The following is a 19,480-nucleotide window of genomic DNA, read 5'->3' on the forward strand; positions in this document are numbered from 1 at the left end:
CTTAGTTTATCCTGAAGCAATTAATAGAGCATGTTTTATGTTCTTTGAATGTCTCAATCTATTCATGATAATATTATTGTACTACCATAAGCATCATCGTGTCCTTTTATAGGAATAATAATTAATGTCAAAGTTATTGATGCTACATTTGTTTTTTTGAGACATTGAAACAAGCATTATGAATGCCATTCAATTTGTTATTTTTTGAGTGTACAGACGTTTCATACGTTATTTGATATAAATAAAACAGAATGGTGTATTCCTTCTTTTATGCCCCTCTCCATTGGCCAAAAAAAGTCCCTCTCCAGAGTTTTAGTATTTCTGTTTGTATGCTGATAAAGCAAATTGAGGAATGCTTCTCATTATCAAAAACTTAGTTTGTCTCATGAAAGCAATTTTATGATTTGTTGTGAAAAAGTAAAGTCAAATGGTAAATCAATGGTTATTTTCTCAGAAATGGGATAAAAGGCTTAGAGGAGGGAGGGGGTAAATTCAGATAGTAAAGCAATGGTAGTTTTCTCAGAAATGGGAAAAAGGGGGTGGGAGGAGGAATTCTATGGGGATTTGGCCTGAACTCTGTTGTAACACAGCAAAAGATATACTAAAAAATTAAGGGATCATAAAAGATTGTTTGTAATGTTAGATTATAAATGGTAATCACTTGACACCAAAATCAAGTTAAATGGTGTTGCATTTGTTTATTTTACTTTTGTAGAGTCAAAGATGCCATGTGTTCTTCAATGTTATTATGTATAACACTTACGGATTGTCCCATCTTTATGACAGATATTTTCAGAAAACTTAACATATGGAAGTTAATCGCATCAGTTTTTGCCCTTTCATCTACACCGGAACTGATGTTTGGACTTTATCTACTATACTACTTCATGGTCTTTGAGCGACAAATTGGTTCCAACAAGTACTCTGTGAGTAATCATACTCTTTATACTAGATCATTCAGTTGTGTTGTCATATATGTCTTTAATGCTGCACCTAATTTGCATAGAGTTAAACTATTACCATACTGATGAAGTAAAATAAGGTAACTAAACTTCACTAGTACTCCAAACACCTTATTAGGAGAGACCCTGCCATATAAAAGAATACAAAAACCTAAGAAGATAGTGTTAATTGTTGTGTTAAAGAAAGGTTGAAACTGAAATGTGAAAGAAGGATATTAAAATGATAAGAATTAACAAAGAAGAGAAAAGAAAATTTCTAATCATAACTGTTTAGCAAATTTTGGCATGATGGGAAGTGAAATATACATTTCTTCAAGTTTGGAAATCCTACTTGCTTGATGATTTGACCAAATTTGTCAGTACTGTAGCAATTAGCAGTTTTGTTTCTTATGGGAACGGTATGTCCTATGTACCATTGCATTTCAATTTATCATTTGAATTTATTAGTATTTATAGCATAGTTTACAGAAATTTAGTCATTTTTAATATTATCACCATAATTTAGTTCTTTAAAATTCACGATGGCTTGTTTGACCAAATCAAATTGGATACAAATCTTTTTGGCTTGCTTTATGTGATTGAAATTTAGGTTTAATTTATTCAAGTTTATATTTACAGGACATTAAACTTATATGAACATAGGTATAAATTAAAATCTATATGACATGAGGGATTTTCTTCTGATATCGTTTCTTTCAGTGTCATTGACAGTCTCCTAGTCTTTTATCTCACTTTCTTTCACTCTCATTCACAGTCTCCTAGTCTGTTATCCTTTTAGTCTCTCTTTCTCATGTCCACATATCTACTCCCACTTGCCAACCTACTTCACCAACCCATTTTCTAATTCCTAATAATAGCCAAGGAAAGAAGTTAATAAAAAAAAACTGCTGGAGGAGGCCGAAAAGGAAGACCGGAAACGTTTGAGTGGAGCTACCATCGATAGATCTTGATGATACTAAGAAATTTTTATGAGTGTGTATATCATCAATTGAAAACATTCTGAGTTTGATTAACAAAATGGTTTAGATCCTTATGTTTTTTAAACTGGCAGCTAATACTCATGCAGAAACTAAAGTATATGTTTGTTTCCTTTCCTCCATGTGATTTTTGTCTGCCCTGCTTATGCAGGTTTTTATCTTGTTCTCAGTAATGGTTTCATTCCTCTTTGAGGTTATGGCTCTAGCTATCCTTAAAGGTATGCACTGTCATATCATTCCATGCCATGCTCTTCTGATATAAATCCATGTTACATCAATATTTCTGGCTGTTTATGTTTTCTGTCTTAGTTTCGCTAACCTTTTTTTTTTTCTTTTGGTAATAATTTTTCTGGTAAAGTTTCAAAATTCTCTTACAAATAGAGAAGTAAATATATGCTGGTAGATGAACTAACCTTGAAAGAAAAAGTACGAAAGTCTCCATAGATACAGTTAGGGAAATTCTAAGGAAATCTTCTGCAACATGCTCTTCTAAGTATCATTTTGGTAGGATTGGGGATGTTAAGCAACCAAGAGAAGTTGCTGGTTTGGGAATCAAATCGCTCATTCTTTCTAATTGCCTTTTTGGCTGCGGGATATGGTAGCTGTAATAATATATTTTTTGACATTGATGTGATTATACCTTTTGAATAATGTTAAGTTCTTGGTCGATAATTCATGATCTAGCTCTTATGTATTGCTTCCAACAAAATGATTTTCCTTTTGTTTCTTATTTATTTTATTTTGAAGACAGATTTCAGATATCAGCATGTATGCTTTTCGTTGTTGTTTGTATGCATGGTTAACTATTCTAATTCTCTATGCTGAATTGGCGATGTTGATGGAAATTTTACTTCATATTAAATGTTTACAGATCCCACAGTTAACCTGCTCTCTCCCAGACCTTATGGCCTCATATTTGCCTCATTTGTACCGTTTTATTTTGATATCCCAGTTTCAACATGGTTTCGTATATTTGGGGTTCGTTTCTCCGATAAATCTTTCATCTATCTAGCTGGTGTTCAGGTAAAGAGCAAATAATTAGTTTTGCTTATTTTTGATCTTCTATCTTGAGTTCCAGTGATAAACTTCAGTTCTTTCTTGCAGCTTCTTCTATCATCTTGGAAAAGATCCCTCTTGCCAGGGATATGCGGCATCCTTGGCAGTTCCTTATACCATCTAAATGTCTTTCGCATCTGCAGAGCTAAGGTTGTTTCCAATCTGATACTTAGAAAGTTTTGCTTTAACTTTTCTTACTAAGAAATTTTTGCTTCTTTTACTTTCCTTTCTTGATGGAGAAAAGGGGACTACATATAGACTTCCGTCTGAGCCACAGCAATGGTGGTTATGTTTTCAGTATAAACCCATTGATGTATGATCCCATACAAAGGATCTGTTCCAATACAACCCATCGGCATAAGATTTTCTTGGAGCATCATATCTTCTATGCTCATAAACTTTCTAAGTTTCACGGAGTAGTGAAGTTATGCATGTGTGCTTGCTTTGTACAGCATTTTATCTGGGTTGATATAATTATTTCTGCTATCAAAATTAGGGTCTTTCGTTTTTATGAAAAGAAAAGTAGGTGGAACCTTGAAGTTCAATAGTTTTTTTTTTCTGGGTTAAATTCTGCATTTGGTCCCTCTTCTCTATCAAATTATTGATTTTAGTCCCTCTTTTCCAATTTGTAATTTGGATCCTTTTACTTTGTGGATAGTTGAATTGATTAAAATTACACTCTATGTTAACTATGTTACATTAACTTGATGACATGGTAAATGAAGTGGCATATTAATGATGCCAGTGGCACAAAAAGAGGCTTAGTAATTAGAAGCCTGCTAATGATGCATGTTTCTGTCCATGTGGCATCACATGCTTTGGGCCTACCTGTTTCTTTTTTTTAATTCATTTTTTCTACTTTTTTCTTGTCGTTTTTCTTCTTGGGTTCTCTTTTCTACCTCAATGGTTGATGTCTAGTGTCACAATTATTTAAGACACCAGTTAGGGTGGCTGGGTCAACAATCTGGCCACCCTACAACCGCTATACTCTTTAACCTCCCTTCTTATCTCTATCTCTCATCTCTTTCATTTCTCTCTCCTGCTTCCCTCTTCCTTTTTCTCTATCTCTTCTCATACCTGCTCTAATCTCTCAAAATCGCAGCTAACATCTACCGATCCTTTTCTCTCTTCATCCATCTCTTTCTCTCTCTATCTTTCGATCTTTCTCTAATCCAATGGCAAGTGGTCGTTAGATAAGCCAAAAAGTGATGTAATTACCATTATTATATGAAGAGACAATGCACAGGCTTTTGACAGCATTTTCTTCCTCTTCTTAGATCAAATCAGGTTATTGAATCCTTGTTCATTTCTCTCTATAATTTAAACAGAGATTCCATAATTTTAGATTGAGAAATTTGAGAATTTATTTCTGGGTTTCATTTGTTGTAGGATTTGTATTAGATTTGAGATGAGTTTTTCTAAATTTCTTCTTTAAATCCAGCTGTTTTATGACAATAAAAAAGGAATCTGGCTTTGTTATTTTTGGCAAATTGAACTAGCATTGTAAGATTTTATTTTTCATTTTTGTTCCTGTAATGTTCTTATGCCACTCATACATTCCTAAAAGCTAGAAAGCATTGCTCCGAAACATGGCTACTTTATTATTTTTGAGTAGTACCTAAAATTGGTTTTCATTATGTTTCTTCTTTTTTTTTTTTGGCTTTGTTGCCCTAATTCTCTTTGATTTGATAATTGAGTTGGAATTTTTTTGAGAGTTTATGCTTTGGATGCTTTCTGGATATAGTGGGCCAAGGAGAAAATGGAGGGGCCTATAGAGAGGAATGGATGAGAGAGAAGAAAAGAAAGAAAGAAAGGAGAAAATAGAAAATTTAAGTTGGCCATTTGGCTTGACACTTCATTATCAAAAAATGGTAAATCAGCACATAACAGCGTTATTTTTATGGTGTTGGTGATTTTCCTTTGATCATTTTTTTTTTTTTTTTGCTTGTTTTGGTATTTGAGGTTGCCATGGATTGGATTTTGATCACTAGAACTAAAATCCACTATACTAGCATAGTAGAGAGACTCATTTTGCTGAAATTCTTGTTTGGGATTAAAAGCAACATTTGACTGGAGTACAGGGACCAATTGAAGGATTTGATCTTATTTTTTTATGGCATAATACGCCATTTGGCCCCTGAACTATTGCATTTTTTTTAATGTGGTACTTAAACAAAAAAAATTTCTAATGAGGTATCTAAACTACATTTTCGAGTATTAAATTGCCCCAACCTTTAATACCGTTTTAAAAATGCTGATGTGGCATTTAAATTCTGACGTGGATGACATGTGGTTGCCATATGGCCTAGATGTGACTGCCACGTGTCATTTTTGAAAAATAAAAAAGTTTTTAAAATTCAATCACCGTTGTTCGACCACCGTTGAAGCCCAAAATTCACCACGAACCCCTTTTTTGCCTCTTCGTCTCAGATCTGGGATTAGATTCTCGAAAATCAATCTCTAGAAGCTGAAGCTGTAGCCTTTCGCTGACGTTTTAGTCCCCTTCCACCATCCCATTGTTTTGAGTTTTCAGTATGCTGTTTCCTTCATCATCCTCTCTTCTTTCACCGTTCGGATCTGCCAAAAAATCATGCTGGCCACCGCCGACCACCACAGCTGCCATTGCTTCTGTTGTTGGTTTTTCCCTTCACCGACTGCCGCTCTAAGCCTGACCACTTCCTAAGGACTACTCTCTCCTCGTGGATAACCCAAAAAAAAAAAAAAAATACACAACCGCCATGGCTGAAAATTTTCAGAGTGTGCTTGAATGCTTTTTTCTTTTTGTTTTGGTTGCTGACAAGCTTGTGTATTTTTGTGCTTGTGTTGATTGCTGGATGTGGATTGTTGTTGATTTTGTTGGCTTTTTGTTGTGTTGCATTTGATGGTTGTGTTGCGGGTTTGGCAGGATTTCAAAGCTAGGTTGGGCTGATCGTTTTTGAAATTTTATGGGACTGTGTATTTGTGAGTTGGCTTCTGTATGTAGGCAGAGGGTTCAAAGGGGGTGCTGATGACAATAATTTTAACTGGCTGTTGTTTAAAAGGTAGATGTGGCAACCACATCATTGCCACATGGCAGCCACGTGTCTTTATGTCAGCATTTAAATGCCACATCCATTTTTTTTAAAACGGTGTAAGGGTTGGGGTAACTTAATATATGGAAATATAGTTTAGGTACTTAATTAGAAATATTTTTTTTGTTTAGGTACCACATTAGAAAAAGTGTAATAGTTTAGGGGTCAAATGGGATATTATCCCTTTTTTTATAAGCCCAACAATTTCAATTTACGTAATTTGAACTTTGTTTTATCATAATGAATACAATCAAATCCTCCTAAATGGTTTAATATTGGGGTGAACTGTAAGTGCAGGTATTTTTTAACAGAAATTTTACTTGAACATAAGAAGTAATTGTTAAATCAGAATGGTAAGTAAATTGGAATAAAATTGGAAAATGATTAAAAATTTTGTACAGAAGGATTAAATGTTTTGCAATTCAAGAAATCTAACATTGAAAGTGAACAAATTGCAATTATTTTTGAGAGAGGTGAATGGTCTTGAAGAATTCTGAATTTGTCGTTTCCCTAGCAAAAGCAGTGTTATGGAATTGAGCTAGAATGGTACTGTCACTTTTTTCACTATTTATTTAGTTATTCAGTCAATTTTGTAGCATCATTTTCAGTTCAGATGCTGCTATATGTTGATTAAATTCATTTTTTTAAAAGTAATTCACCATTTTATTACAGTTCCCTGAGTTTATTACATCGTTCTTTTCACGACTTTCTTGGCCTTCTACAGGGAATCCACCTACAGCACCAGTAAGGAATCTTGCAGGAAATATATCTTCCTACACAACTCGCCAACTGGAGGCAAGTATTTCCTGAATGCTTTGATTTTTTTAATTGCTAATAAGTAATAACATATGTTTGCTATGAATCACAGTTATTTGTAAGTCATACAGGCTGAAAGCATGCATATTTGTCAATTTTTGTATACATAATGCATGTGATTGGAAAGCCAAGTTGGAATTGGATCACACAAGTAGGGGCTGAGATTTTGTATACAACTCAAATGTTTTCTTCTAAGTCATTTGATTGATGAAACTTGCATGTTGTGGTGCATGCGAATGTTTACAGTGTTCTACAGCTCCATATTGTAGCATGCTTAGGATGTTTTACATTTTAATGGTATAGTATTGCCGGATAAGCATCATTTTGTAAAAGTGTTTCTTCTCAATGTTTGGATTGGGGTGGTATTCAATAATATTCAATAATAAATTCTTAGTTCATCTATAAAGTTCATGAATTTTTAGGAAGCTTGAGAATATGACAGTATGTTATGGTAGGAAGCAATAATATCCACTGCTTATGTTGCATATTGATATAACTCAATGCAATGGACCTTAATGTCTGAAACAAGTATATTGAGGAATGTACTTTTGTTGGTCAAAGACTAAATCTTCCTTTTATTCAGAGAAAAAATGTCCATACGGTTATCAGACTGTGTCTCTAACAGCCCTTTGGCAATGGGTATGACTGTAATTTGCTACGTTAGTATAATTAGTGAGGATTCATGGATTTGGCCCATAATTATCTTGTTTAAGCCATCTTAAAAGTATTCATAAAAAAAAAAAAAGCTATTTAAAAGGAAGAGAAATATGAAATTCTCACTTCTTCCACGGGGGATTTGGGCATTTAACCAGAAAGTCTGCATGAGAATCAGCAGTAAAAGATGAGATTAATTGTTGTTGAATCCCGTAATATTGAGTGAAGATTAGGTAATAAAACCTGTATTTGGAAGAATTTTTTTGTATTATTATAGGAGAATTCTGAGATGCTTGAGCTTGGTGTAGATATCAAATCCATTAACAATGTCTTTTTTGGCAAGGGAAGAACGCAAAATATTGGGGAAATTGGAACATTTTGACAAAAAAAAAAAAATCAAGTCTTTATAGATTCACGGGTAAGATCTGTGTGAAGATCTTTGCAGCATGGAAGTAATGTTTATTTGTTTGCACAATGTGGGAGAAGAGCTTTAGGGTGCATCAAAGTTTTTGCTGCTCTAGTATAAAAAAAGTTCTGTGAGAAGTTTATAATACTTGTTTGGAAATAACTGACTCCTTGCCAGAGGAATTGGTTGTAATGTTTGATTTCTTGGATGGTAAAAGAGTCTTCTGTGAAGTCAGCAGAAACCATCATCACAATCACTATATATTGCTTAATCATAAAGGGAGATTAAGGAGTTTTCTCATGAATAGAGAAGATGGACTTAAGGTCATCATTTAAATCCTTAAACTTTTTTGAGTTGTTGGATCATCTTAGCATCCCTTTTGTCAGCTTAGGGACAATCTTTTTGCAATTTGTTTCCTTTTGTGAAATTCCCAAAGAAATGGCCTCGTATGGATTTGGATACTCTTAAGGAATATTTTCTTTTTTATTGTGTCTGCAAACTCCTGCAAGATAAGGTTGAACAGCTAAACCCATTACTTCTGCCATTATCTCAATTGCTGTTTGACATCAAGGTTGTGGAAATTGTATCAGGGAGCAGCTTTTCTGATCCTCTGAAATCGAAAACTAGGTTTCATAGAATTCAGCCCAGCATGTCTGTATGAAGATATGGATGAAGATGACATGCTTTTTGAGCATCTCTCTCACGATTACAATTGTAGTCAAGCTGAGTCAAGTCAATCCATTGCCAAGCTCGATCCAAGAACTCGAGGCTTGAGGCTAAGGTAGAACTCAATCGAGCTTCATATTTCTTACTCAAGCTTGAATTATAATTTACTCTAGCAGTTCAATCTTGGCTAAGTAGGCTCGATAAGGCTTGGTAAATTGTAAATATACATATTAAATATTATATCTCCATTATTTACTTATATAGATATTAAATATATTAAAATATATTTAAAAAATAAAAGCTCGATAAGGCGTGATAGCCTCTTGAGCCAAGTATTAAAGTACTCATCTTGACTCGTTTACACCTCTACTCTAGACTATGAACTGATCAATAAATAGAAGATAATAGTCAGTCATGGATAAACATTATGCTTGTTCATTTGTGTTGCTGTTGCATATCAGATATTCTAGGGAGAGGGAAATAGAGCTCAAAGTCAAACTTTGGTTCTTTTTGTAAGAATTTTCCTCACTTACCTCGATGGATCAGTCAAACTTTTTATAGACCAAACTTCACTTAGTTTTTTACTTCAATTGAATGTCTATATTTCCTAGATTTTTTTTTTTTGAGAATATATTTCCTAGATTATTGATTACAAAATGATAACTTAAAATAGCTATGGCCTTCTTGATGGTAACAACCTCAAACAAATAATAAAAGATAAATACTAATTAATGTAAATCCATGACATTCTTGCCCCCTTAGTCAAATCTTGAAAAGGACTAGTTGAAAAATGGTGGTTGTTTGATCAAATCACTCTAACAACAGGATCTCCTGGATTTGGGTTCAAATCCCCCTTCTCATTACCAATTGATTTGGACAGTTTTTATTTCTCATTTTTGCTAGTAGGATAAGACTGTTTTCTGGATGGTTTCCTGATGTTATTGATTGTTTTTTCCTTTCATTTTTTACCTCATTACAGCTTGCAGTGCAGACATACAAGCATCAAATCCTGAATTGTCTGTTGCTATTAGACATATTATGGGGCTGGAATACCGTTCATAAGTATTTCACACAAAGCATTTGATAACATTCTGTGAGATGGTATATGATTGACCATAAGCTGCTTATGGTGCAGGAATGTAATTTCAATGTACATTTAGTGGGTCAATTGTTTCTATACGTTGTGACTAATTTTCCCTAATGTTTTTTGTTTCATGAGAAAGTTTGCTTGATAACAGTCAGCAAACTTGGAGAGTCATTGTCAGAGAGTAATGGGCCCTGTGTGCCTTTTCCTGTATTTAACTGAAAGGATACTGTCTGCAAAAGTGGAGAGTCAGTGTCATGGTTCCGGTGGAATTTTTTCCTGTATTTAACTCAAAATTTTGAATTTACATTCTACTAAAATATTGGCCAGATTGACTGACCATGATATGAAGAATGTTCCATCGCTTGAAACTGATGCATGTGAAGTATTCCTGTGCAATTACATCAAATTCTTTGATGCAATTTCAGTTCTTCCAAATAATTTATTGGTTGTAAAAAAACTCATTAATTCTTTTGGTTTCAGAGAACCTATCCATCTGCTGCTGCACCTTCAGCTGCAGAGCCGCCAGAGGACTCCATTGCTAACCTAGTGTCAATGGGCTCTGATCGGAACTCAGCCAGGCAGGCACTAGTGCATGATGACATCAATGCTGCCACATTCTTCTTGAAGAACAGTCCCACTAATTCAAACACAAGAATTGCCAGTGAAAAGTGATGCCCAGATGCTATGTCACAAGATATCAACATTTTGATGACGACCAATTTGCTCGCCTCCTGGAATTGTGGCATTGGTGATGTCACTTTGAAGAGTACTATTTTCTTCCATTTTTCCCCCCACTTATTTGTGTTTGTAGCTTGTAGTTTGAGGTTCGGTAATCATACACCAATGCAACTGAAAACTAGGAATGCATGCTCTCAAAAAGATAAAAAGGTGCATAAAGATGCAAGTTTCGGACGTGGGGCTTTATGATCCAAAATTACTGACAAGTTTGTAAATTTGTTTGATTTGAATGGACAATTTAGGTACCTTTCAATTCATGCCTATCTACTCATTGGGGCTGATGATATTTTATGGTAAAATACCTTTCTTTTCGTTTCATCTGCGAATTCTAAAGGGTGGAACATTCTCATCAATTTAATTCTCTATTTAGGTTACTCGTTTTAAGACATGTAAAAAATTGGTTTTGCGCCTATATGATTTTTTATTTATAATATATATATACATATATATATATATATATATATGGGAGAAAATTATCACATTTATTAACAGTAAAGTTTTTAAATTTGACAAGACTAATAGGATAATATACATCCTTTATGGTATAGTAAAAAATTATAAAAAATAATTAAAAAATAAAACATGTGATATTTTCTTACTCCATTTAAAAAAAAAAATTATATTATCAATTTATAAAAATTAAAAAGTCTCTGTAATTGTTGCAGAGTGTTGCAAATAACAATCATGTAATTAGAGTATCTTTGAAGAAAAAAAAAACTCTTTTAAGAATAAAACCTGTTACAAATAAATAATTTGGGTTAAGGTTGCTATTAGGACAATTTCCTAAGACTTGAAGATACCATTTATGTAATTAGCTCAATAGTCAACATAAAAAGAAATAAGTTGCAGGGAAGTGGAAGAAACTAATAATAGAACTAAACTATATCAGGTTTGTTTTAAATATATTCAAATGGTCATACTAGGTTCATATGGACATCATATACTTTGTGTAATTGTATAATTCTTACTGGAAATACCAGCATTTTAGTGATTGGGTTTAAGATATGTTAGATACCAGTCCCAAACGGTGCTGATATCCACCCGGCTCTTGTGCAGCTGAAAGGCAGGGGTGATCCAGCTTCCGCAACTGCATTGGATGCCTGACCAATTGAAATAACCCAAACAAGCTTCACAATGAGCGCACCACAACTTCCCTTCTATTGCACCTTCTTCAACTGTGTCACATGGAAAATTGTCAATAGATATTTAAATAACATCCCAATTCAACCGGCCAGTCCAATTGGGACTGGTTTTTTATTAAAATATTAGTATTTAATAAGTATTAAATGCAATGAATTTTTAAGAAAACAATCACTCCGTTCAAAGGTAAGATGACTAACAAGAGAGATCAAAAGTTTAAATCTCACCACTTGCATAAATTTTTAAAACATTAAATACTGAAATAAATAATTAAAACCGGTTTGATAGCCAATCCGGTCGAGAGAAATTCAATTCAACCGAACAGTTGAACCAGATTTGACCGGTTTAATGATAAATCTAGCTTTTAAAATTACTCGGACAGCCAACAGTTCCCGATTGAACTGGTCCGGTTCTAACAACATTTGTTCAAACTACCATTTACTTCAACTATTTCTATTTACAGTGAAGTAGGTGGAAACCTAATTAGATATTTTGACCTAAAATAAGTGCAGTATGGTAAATATTAAGTGTGCACTAGCAAAATAGCCAAACGTCTACCTCCAAACGACGAGCAATGACATGATTCAATTAACAGGTACTTTAAAAATAAAAAAGTACATCATGTTAAATGCTCCCAAATAAAAAAGTGAACACCACAATCTAAGAAGGGATATATCAGGCTCTATTGATGGGTTCATCCTCTAAAAAAGATCAAATATGAATCAACTGACACAGAATATTTCTAAAATGTTAATTTTAAAACTCTAGGAAATGTTTTCTCACCTGCTGTCATCCACTGCAAGGGTTCAACAAATACTGATAAACACTCGGTTTGAGCACACTTGTTGAAAGGTTTACCACTTCTCCATTTGTGCCACTCAAAAGAAGTTTCACCCTCAACTGGAAAATGGTCAACAACATTGTCCTGCAATGCCACAACTCTTCGGCATTTCTTACAGTGGTATGCAGTACCGCTAATACCTTTATTTAGAGATGCCTCTACAACAGAAGAACTTTCAGTAGGCAAACCAGGATCAGCACCTAATTTAGAACCGTCTATCTTTTCTCCACAGTTATAACAATCACCTGAAAGCATGATACACAGAAGACCTATCTCAAAGATGATACTCATGAAAGAGAAATTTAGATTTTCTTCAGTCAAATTGTTGAGAATGATTTATTATTCTACACAAGGGGTGTGGAGTTTTTAAACTACATGGGGGTGGGGGGGTTAGATGGTTGCCATATACTCATTTAATTAATTAATTAGTTTTTTTAATTTCATAAATATATCCTAATGAGACATGTTTCAACCCTCTAACTCTGTTTGCCACATGTGCATGGGATAATTTTCCTTGAATTAATCCTAGACTCCTAGTGCATGCTAGAAAACATTTTAAAGGTCACTAGATTGGTGACACAGACTACGTGGGTGGTTAAGAATAAGAAGAAATCAATGGCTATGTTTTTGAGTTAAAATACCCATTTTTTAAGTGCAAGTAAACAACAAAAAGAATGACTCAAACTCTCATTTATGAGAAAAGTAAGGACAAATCAATCCTTAGTTTTATATACTTCCAACAACTTTACTAGGTGTTGGCAACATATCCAGATCTTGGGGCAATAATACATAGACTAAAAGGAATTCTATGATTCATTCTAGATGGACCTGAAGAGAGATGTTGGTGAAAACTGTCATGGAAACGCTAAAACACTACCAAAGCCATTTATAAAAGTAAAACAACCATAAAAAAAATTCAACAATCACAAAAAGCACCAAAAGCCAATATTCAACTGCTTATGCTTACGGATGATAACAGGTTATGATTGTTAAACTAATAATTGAAATTTAGAATAAACTAACCAGTCTCAATCAATATGTAGATTCCTACAACTTTAAATATTTTAGACAGCAAGAACTTGAGAATAATCTTCACTTAAAATATGAAATCTTCTCTCTCATGAGATAGCAGAATCTAATAAATTAAACATGACCATATCACCACCATACCATCTCCAACATGCCTGACAATTGACCACTTATATCAGTCATTACATAATGTATATTGCACTTTTGTTGTCTGTTTATCACCACAATTAACATTCTAAAAAACTTAGTATACATAATGAACTTTGCAATCAAAACCAAAGCATACACTGTCACATTAATGTTACTGAAGATTACGACAATCTGTAGGTTCTTAAGGGTTGATAACAACTTTGTGCTCTTCAAGATAGATAAACAGAATGCTTCTTTCTTGTCTTGAGCTAGGAAACAACTGGAAGCTTGAATGCTTCTTTCTTGTCTTGAGATAGGAAACAACTGGAAGCTTTCTCCCTCTTCCCCGCTCCCTCATTTTCTTTGTGGATGAATGAATTGATTAATTTATAGATAGCTTCAAAGCTTGACCAATAAAACTGCTACAGAGGGTTCAATTTAATTTAAGATGGTTCAGATTAAACTTGACCATAACTGTCAGCTGAACCAAAGGATTGAACTTAAAAGCACAAAAAAGAAATGAAAAGAAAGATCATCTTGTTCAGGGCAATTTTTAATTTTAGAAAAAAGCAAAACCAAGACCCTCTAAGGGAAAGCTAACATAGCACCAATGAAGAAGACCAAAGAATTCTTAAGGCATGCTTAGGCCCAAGCAGTCATGCTTGATTCTTTTATCCTTGAAGAATGAGGGAAATCAGAAGAAATAATTCTTGTCCAAAGGATTGAAGGAAACATCCAATGAGAAATTTCAATAATAGAAAGCGATTGAGATGATGAAAGGTATATTCTGTCAATTAAAATTCACAGTGTCCATTCTCAAGCCCTACCCTTCCTTCCATGTCCATAATAGCGTATCAAGCATTGAAATGAGCCATTGTCATATAAAAGAACAGAACTTAAGTCATCAAGTTGCCAAGTTTTTGACAATTAGCCTCTCAGTCTCATTATCTTAAGCTATTTTAATTGCACAAAATTAAAAGATAACAATGAATGAAGCTGACTAACATTTTGCACATTTGCTCCCAATGAGTATTCATTGTGTTATAACATGGGATATAAAAGTAAAGTAGCAAATAGGCGCCTTGTAGTGGACAAACAATTCAGGAATGACAAAAATGAAGACCAAAGGAAATGATAAGCTTTTTTTAGATCATCAGAAATCTCATTAGCTTATACCTAAGAACTGGAAAAGAACACATTTATATGCATTAACGGGACAAATTCTGGTTTATAAAAGTTAACATGAATCTTACCTAAATGTTTTGTGATAGGATGAACTGACTGAAAGAGGCTGTCAAATCAATTTCAAGCATACCAGACCCAATTCTGAACCATTAAGAGGAACAAAGCACCAATACGGTTGTTAAGCCATTCTAGGGAAGCAAACATTTCTCAGAGCTGCAAACATTCAAATCACTTTTGGCATACTCTTTCCTAAGTTATTAGGAAAAAAGTTAACCATGATCCCAACATTATGAACGAGTCAGCATATTGTTTCCTACATTAGATGGGTAAATGTTAAAAGTTACCCCAAAATAACTTTTTTCCATTCAAGACTCACGTAATGTAAATGATTACAGTTTTTATCTCCTTGAACCTTTTCCATGGACATCCAACTTCATTAAGAATCCAACCACCATTGCATCTAGTTCTGTTCTTCAATCACCTATTCCAAGCCCTCCATATGAGCTTAATATGTTTAAACTGTAATGAAATGCAGCATCCACACTAAGAAATAATGTGCAATATAAGTTTTCTGAATAATGTGCAATATAAGTTTTCTGCCCTTGACTACAAGATCTGATTTTTCTTCTCGAACTGCTTGTACCTTCTCCCATTAAGGTTTTTCACACTTCCTACATCCTAATTGAGGAAGTATGTGGTTTTGTGATCTTAAAAAAACACACATGAACATTTTTTATTGGAGATTGCCAAGGGTTGATCCCTAGCCACTGGAACTAAGAACCATCACTCTATCAACAGACCACAAGATTGTAAGCCACAAACAATGGATTTGTCATGACCTTTGTAATATCCTACTTATCACCAAAAAACTTAACTATATAGCACATTGTAGATCAGAAGCTGAAGCCTTTAACAGAATGTAATCCTGAGTCCCTCAGAGGTAAGACGTTTTACTTCCATATTTCATGATATTTTTGCACCTGTACCGCCACAAAAGCTTTAACATACACTTCATGTGTCATTAACTCATTATTCCAATGGTTAATATATTAAATTAGGTGAGACAGCCACTGTCAAGGGTTGGATCATGGCCAGTCTGACCAGAAATATGCAAAACCAGTTTGACTATACTTGTCTGTTTGACTCAGCCTGCAATAGTTGTTTCATAGTGCAATCACCATCCCAGAATCCGCTAAAGTTGATGACTTTCTCTATATATTTTGCAACTCAAGATGCTATAGACTACAAAAATACTGGGTAACAACATTTGAAAAAAAAAAAAAAATTCAGATCTACCCTAAGAAATACAAGGAAAGATCAAGCAAGATGAAATTAAAAGGTTGACAGAGAGAGAGAGAGAGAGGGAATGTACCCAACACTTTCAAGCGAAATTGCTTGTTTATTGGGCTAGTGTGATCAACCTTGAGACCCGTTTCTTCAAACATTTTCAACTGCAATGTGGACAAATCGCAAACTCTTGAGAAACTGGAACCATATAGCCACAATGAAATGCCTCAAAAAATAAATCGCTTAATCTTTATGGTGTTCCTTTGCATTACCTGCTCTGAAAACCCATCATTAGGGCAAACAAACTCACAGCTTTGCCTTAGAGATTCAAGTGCATCTGCAAGAAAGTAAATGCAAAAGGGGAGAAAGAAACAAGAGGATAATGTACAAGTTCCATAAATATAAATATACAATGACATTTCAATCTCACCAGTCAAAAAGAAGAATCCTAATATCCAAAAATGAAAAAGTAATAGAAGCAGCCAGCATGTACCAAATTTGGACCAACATTACCCCCAAATAAACAGCAGATTTGTTCAAACCTTCTTGAGATAGTTGCTCATTTCTCATCAAATATGCTGTGATTATAGCTACCCTGCAAGAATACATGCAAAGAAGGGCGTAAATCATTGGTATTTGATAATTTAGGAAACTGGAAAACCCATTTCAATGTAGGCATGTTCTGGAGATTTTCTGATAAAACATTGGCAAGGTGACATATTAAAAGAAAATTTGCTTCAACAAAAAAATGATTGACAGTAACATATAGGATGCACTTTTTCCTATAGGAAGTAGCCCTAATGCATCTTCTGGGACCATTCGAAATAAATAATGATGCAATAGCACGGTTCACTCAACTTGAATGATATGTAGGAGTTAAAGGAAAATTATAGCATTCATTGATATTAATGTTAAAAATTAAAACTTTAATAGCTACAATTATCGATGAGTATTACCAAGATTTATGTTGCAAAGGAACAACAAAAACAAAAACTAATCCTAAATACAAATCTTCGAAACTTGTACACCTTTGTCAAAGAATGCAGAAACATGAACCAAATAAAAAAAATTCTGGGGGCCATTCCCTCTCTTCTCATCAATGACCAGAACAGAAAAACCATTCATCAAGGTTCTCTGCAATTGTCTATTCTCAAACTAGTTTCATAAGTGAATTAGCCTATTTTCAACTAGCATCAGAAAATGATATTAAAGGATGAATCATACCTTCTTCACACTCCAGCAAAGCAATGCACCAAAACAGATCCCTCTTTTCTGCTTTGATTAATGAAATCGAAACATGCATCTAGGTAATCCATAAATTCTCACTCTCCATATCTCTAATTGGCACTGCCATTCTCACCAGCTTTAAATCCTTCCCCGCGTATTCCAACAAGTACAACAGCTTCTGGGGTGACAAAGAACTCTTAGGACCATCATCTGAATGATCCCCAGAAGCTGCAGCGCAACCGGAACCACCGAAAAAAATCTTTTTAATTTCCTTGGTAGGGATTGTGAGACCACTACGCCATTCAGAGAAAAATGATATTGATGCGGAGCGCAAGACTGATAGAATATGTGCGATCTTTGTGCTACCATTTTGTAGAACTTCAGCGGCATCCCCTATGTTTCCAATAAATAGATTCTCACGGACAAGGTGCATGACAACACACAAAACACAAATGGTGGTTTGTAATAAAATCTAAGCCTCTTTTGTTTCAATCTCCTGCAAAATAGGACTTCATTTGTATACCAACCACCGCCTACCAATTACTCTTCCTCTTGAAGTCAAAATTTTTTGAAACGCAAAAATCATGTATTGGCGTAGGAACTGAGCTAAATTGATTCCTTTAAGGTCTAATTGAATGCCAAGAAGACAATGTAAGAGAAACGAATTCTGAAATACTAAGGTGATATTTTTGTCATAACGTCTAGATCCGGGGATCTATCGCTAGACATTGACTTTAGAGAGTCGCCACCAATCTTTTTTATCTAGGTGCGATTGACCACCTAAAGAATCTGTCCTTTTAGGGAATACCTAAGTTTAAGGGTCCCTAGAAGAATAGGTTCAGGTCTGCTAACCAGAACAAGGTTCGGGAGTTCGGTTACGTGTGAGGAAGGTTATAGCACCCTCACAACGCCCATCAAAAGATGGTACCAGCTTGAATTTGTGTTATCCAAAAGCCTTAAAATTTTACCAAGTAATTAATTATTGGAAACTTTTCTCAATTGACTCTAATACTTTTAGCAGAAAATTGAGAAAATTCCCTCATCTCAAGAGTATGCAAGAAAAACTACTGTTTCACTTGCAGAGGCTTCGTCGTCGGATTATTTAACAGAAAAAAACAAAATCAAAATTAAGATAGAAAGGAAGGAAAGAATGATTTTTTTTTTAGGGAAAATTGATACTTTCAACTTTTCCCCAAAAATATTTTTTTGGAAATTTCGATTTTCAAGGAAAATTGATACTTTCAACTTTTCCCTAAAAATATTTTTTTTTTGAAATTTTGATTTTTAAGGAAAATTGATACTTTCAACTTTTCCCCAAAAATACTTTTTTTTTTGGAAATTTATTTTTCTTTTAAGGAAAATTGATACTTTCAACTTTTCCCTAAAAATATTTTTTTTCAAATTTATTCTTAAGGAAAATTGATACTTTCAACTTTTCCCTAAAAATATTTTTTTGGAAATTTATTTCTAAGGAAAATTGATACTTTCAACTTTTCCCTAAAAATATTTTTTTTTTGAAATTTACTTCTGAGGAAAATTGATACTTTCAACTTTTCCCCAAAAATATTTTTTAAAAATTTATTTCTAAGGAAAATTGATACTTTCAACTTTTCCCTAAAAATATTTTTATTTTGGAAATTTATTTTTCTTTTAAGGAAAATTGATACTTTCAACTTTTCCCCAAAAATATATTTTTTTAGAATTTTTTTATTTTTATTTAAAGAAAATAAAATAATAAAAAATAAATAAAAGGAATATTACATAAACCTAATCTAATAAATAAAAAATAAAAAATAAAATAAACAAATAAACAAAGAGAAAAAAATTCAAAAAAAAAAAAACCTGGAGCGGCTCGGATCGCGGCTCGGCTCGGCTCGGCTCAAGGAAGAGAAAACGGCTCGGGGGAGCGGCTTGGCGGTTTGGCTCGGCTCGGCTCGGCTCGGAGGGGGGCTGGCACACGCGGGTCAGAAAGCGAGTCGACGCCCGGGTCGGGTCGGGTTCGGCAAAACGCGCGGATCCTCTGGGTTACTTAAGGCCAAAACGACGTCGTTTTGGGAGGGTATAAAAGGCACCTTCCTCCGTTTTTCGGCAGAACGCTCCTCTCCCTCTCTCTCTCTTCTTCCTTTTTCTCTCCCTTATCTCTAGAAACTGAAGAACACCGGTGCCGGATTCTGGAAATTTTCGCCGGAATCTGGAAATTTCGCCGGAA

General features: G+C 34.2%; 1 protein-coding gene and 1 pseudogene across 2 annotated transcripts; one reads left to right on the forward strand and one right to left on the reverse strand.

Annotated features, from left to right (window-relative positions):
• Window positions 1–808: 808 nt before the first annotated feature.
• LOC111312135 (rhomboid-like protein 20) lies at window positions 809–10,751 on the forward strand. Its single transcript, XM_089763385.1, is given in 7 exon segments — window positions 809–907; window positions 909–926; window positions 2,091–2,157; window positions 2,811–2,962; window positions 3,044–3,145; window positions 6,739–6,861; window positions 10,176–10,751. Coding segments are annotated over 7 exon segments (753 nt in total). The 3' UTR covers window positions 10,368–10,751.
• A 546-nt stretch (window positions 10,752–11,297) lies between these two features.
• LOC111312136 (uncharacterized) lies at window positions 11,298–17,955 on the reverse strand (annotated as a pseudogene). The gene is made up of 6 exons (XR_016343360.1): window positions 17,269–17,955; window positions 16,587–16,639; window positions 16,317–16,381; window positions 16,130–16,208; window positions 12,357–12,659; window positions 11,298–11,608 (listed from the first exon to the last, which is right to left on the reverse strand). The product of XR_016343360.1 is annotated as an uncharacterized LOC111312136 (transcript).
• Window positions 17,956–19,480: the final 1,525 nt, after the last annotated feature.

This window comes from Durio zibethinus, chromosome 1 (genome assembly GCF_047325235.1).
Source record: "Durio zibethinus cultivar Kanyao isolate XHJ-2024 chromosome 1, ASM4732523v1, whole genome shotgun sequence".
NCBI classification, from domain to species: domain Eukaryota; kingdom Viridiplantae; phylum Streptophyta; class Magnoliopsida; order Malvales; family Malvaceae; genus Durio; species Durio zibethinus.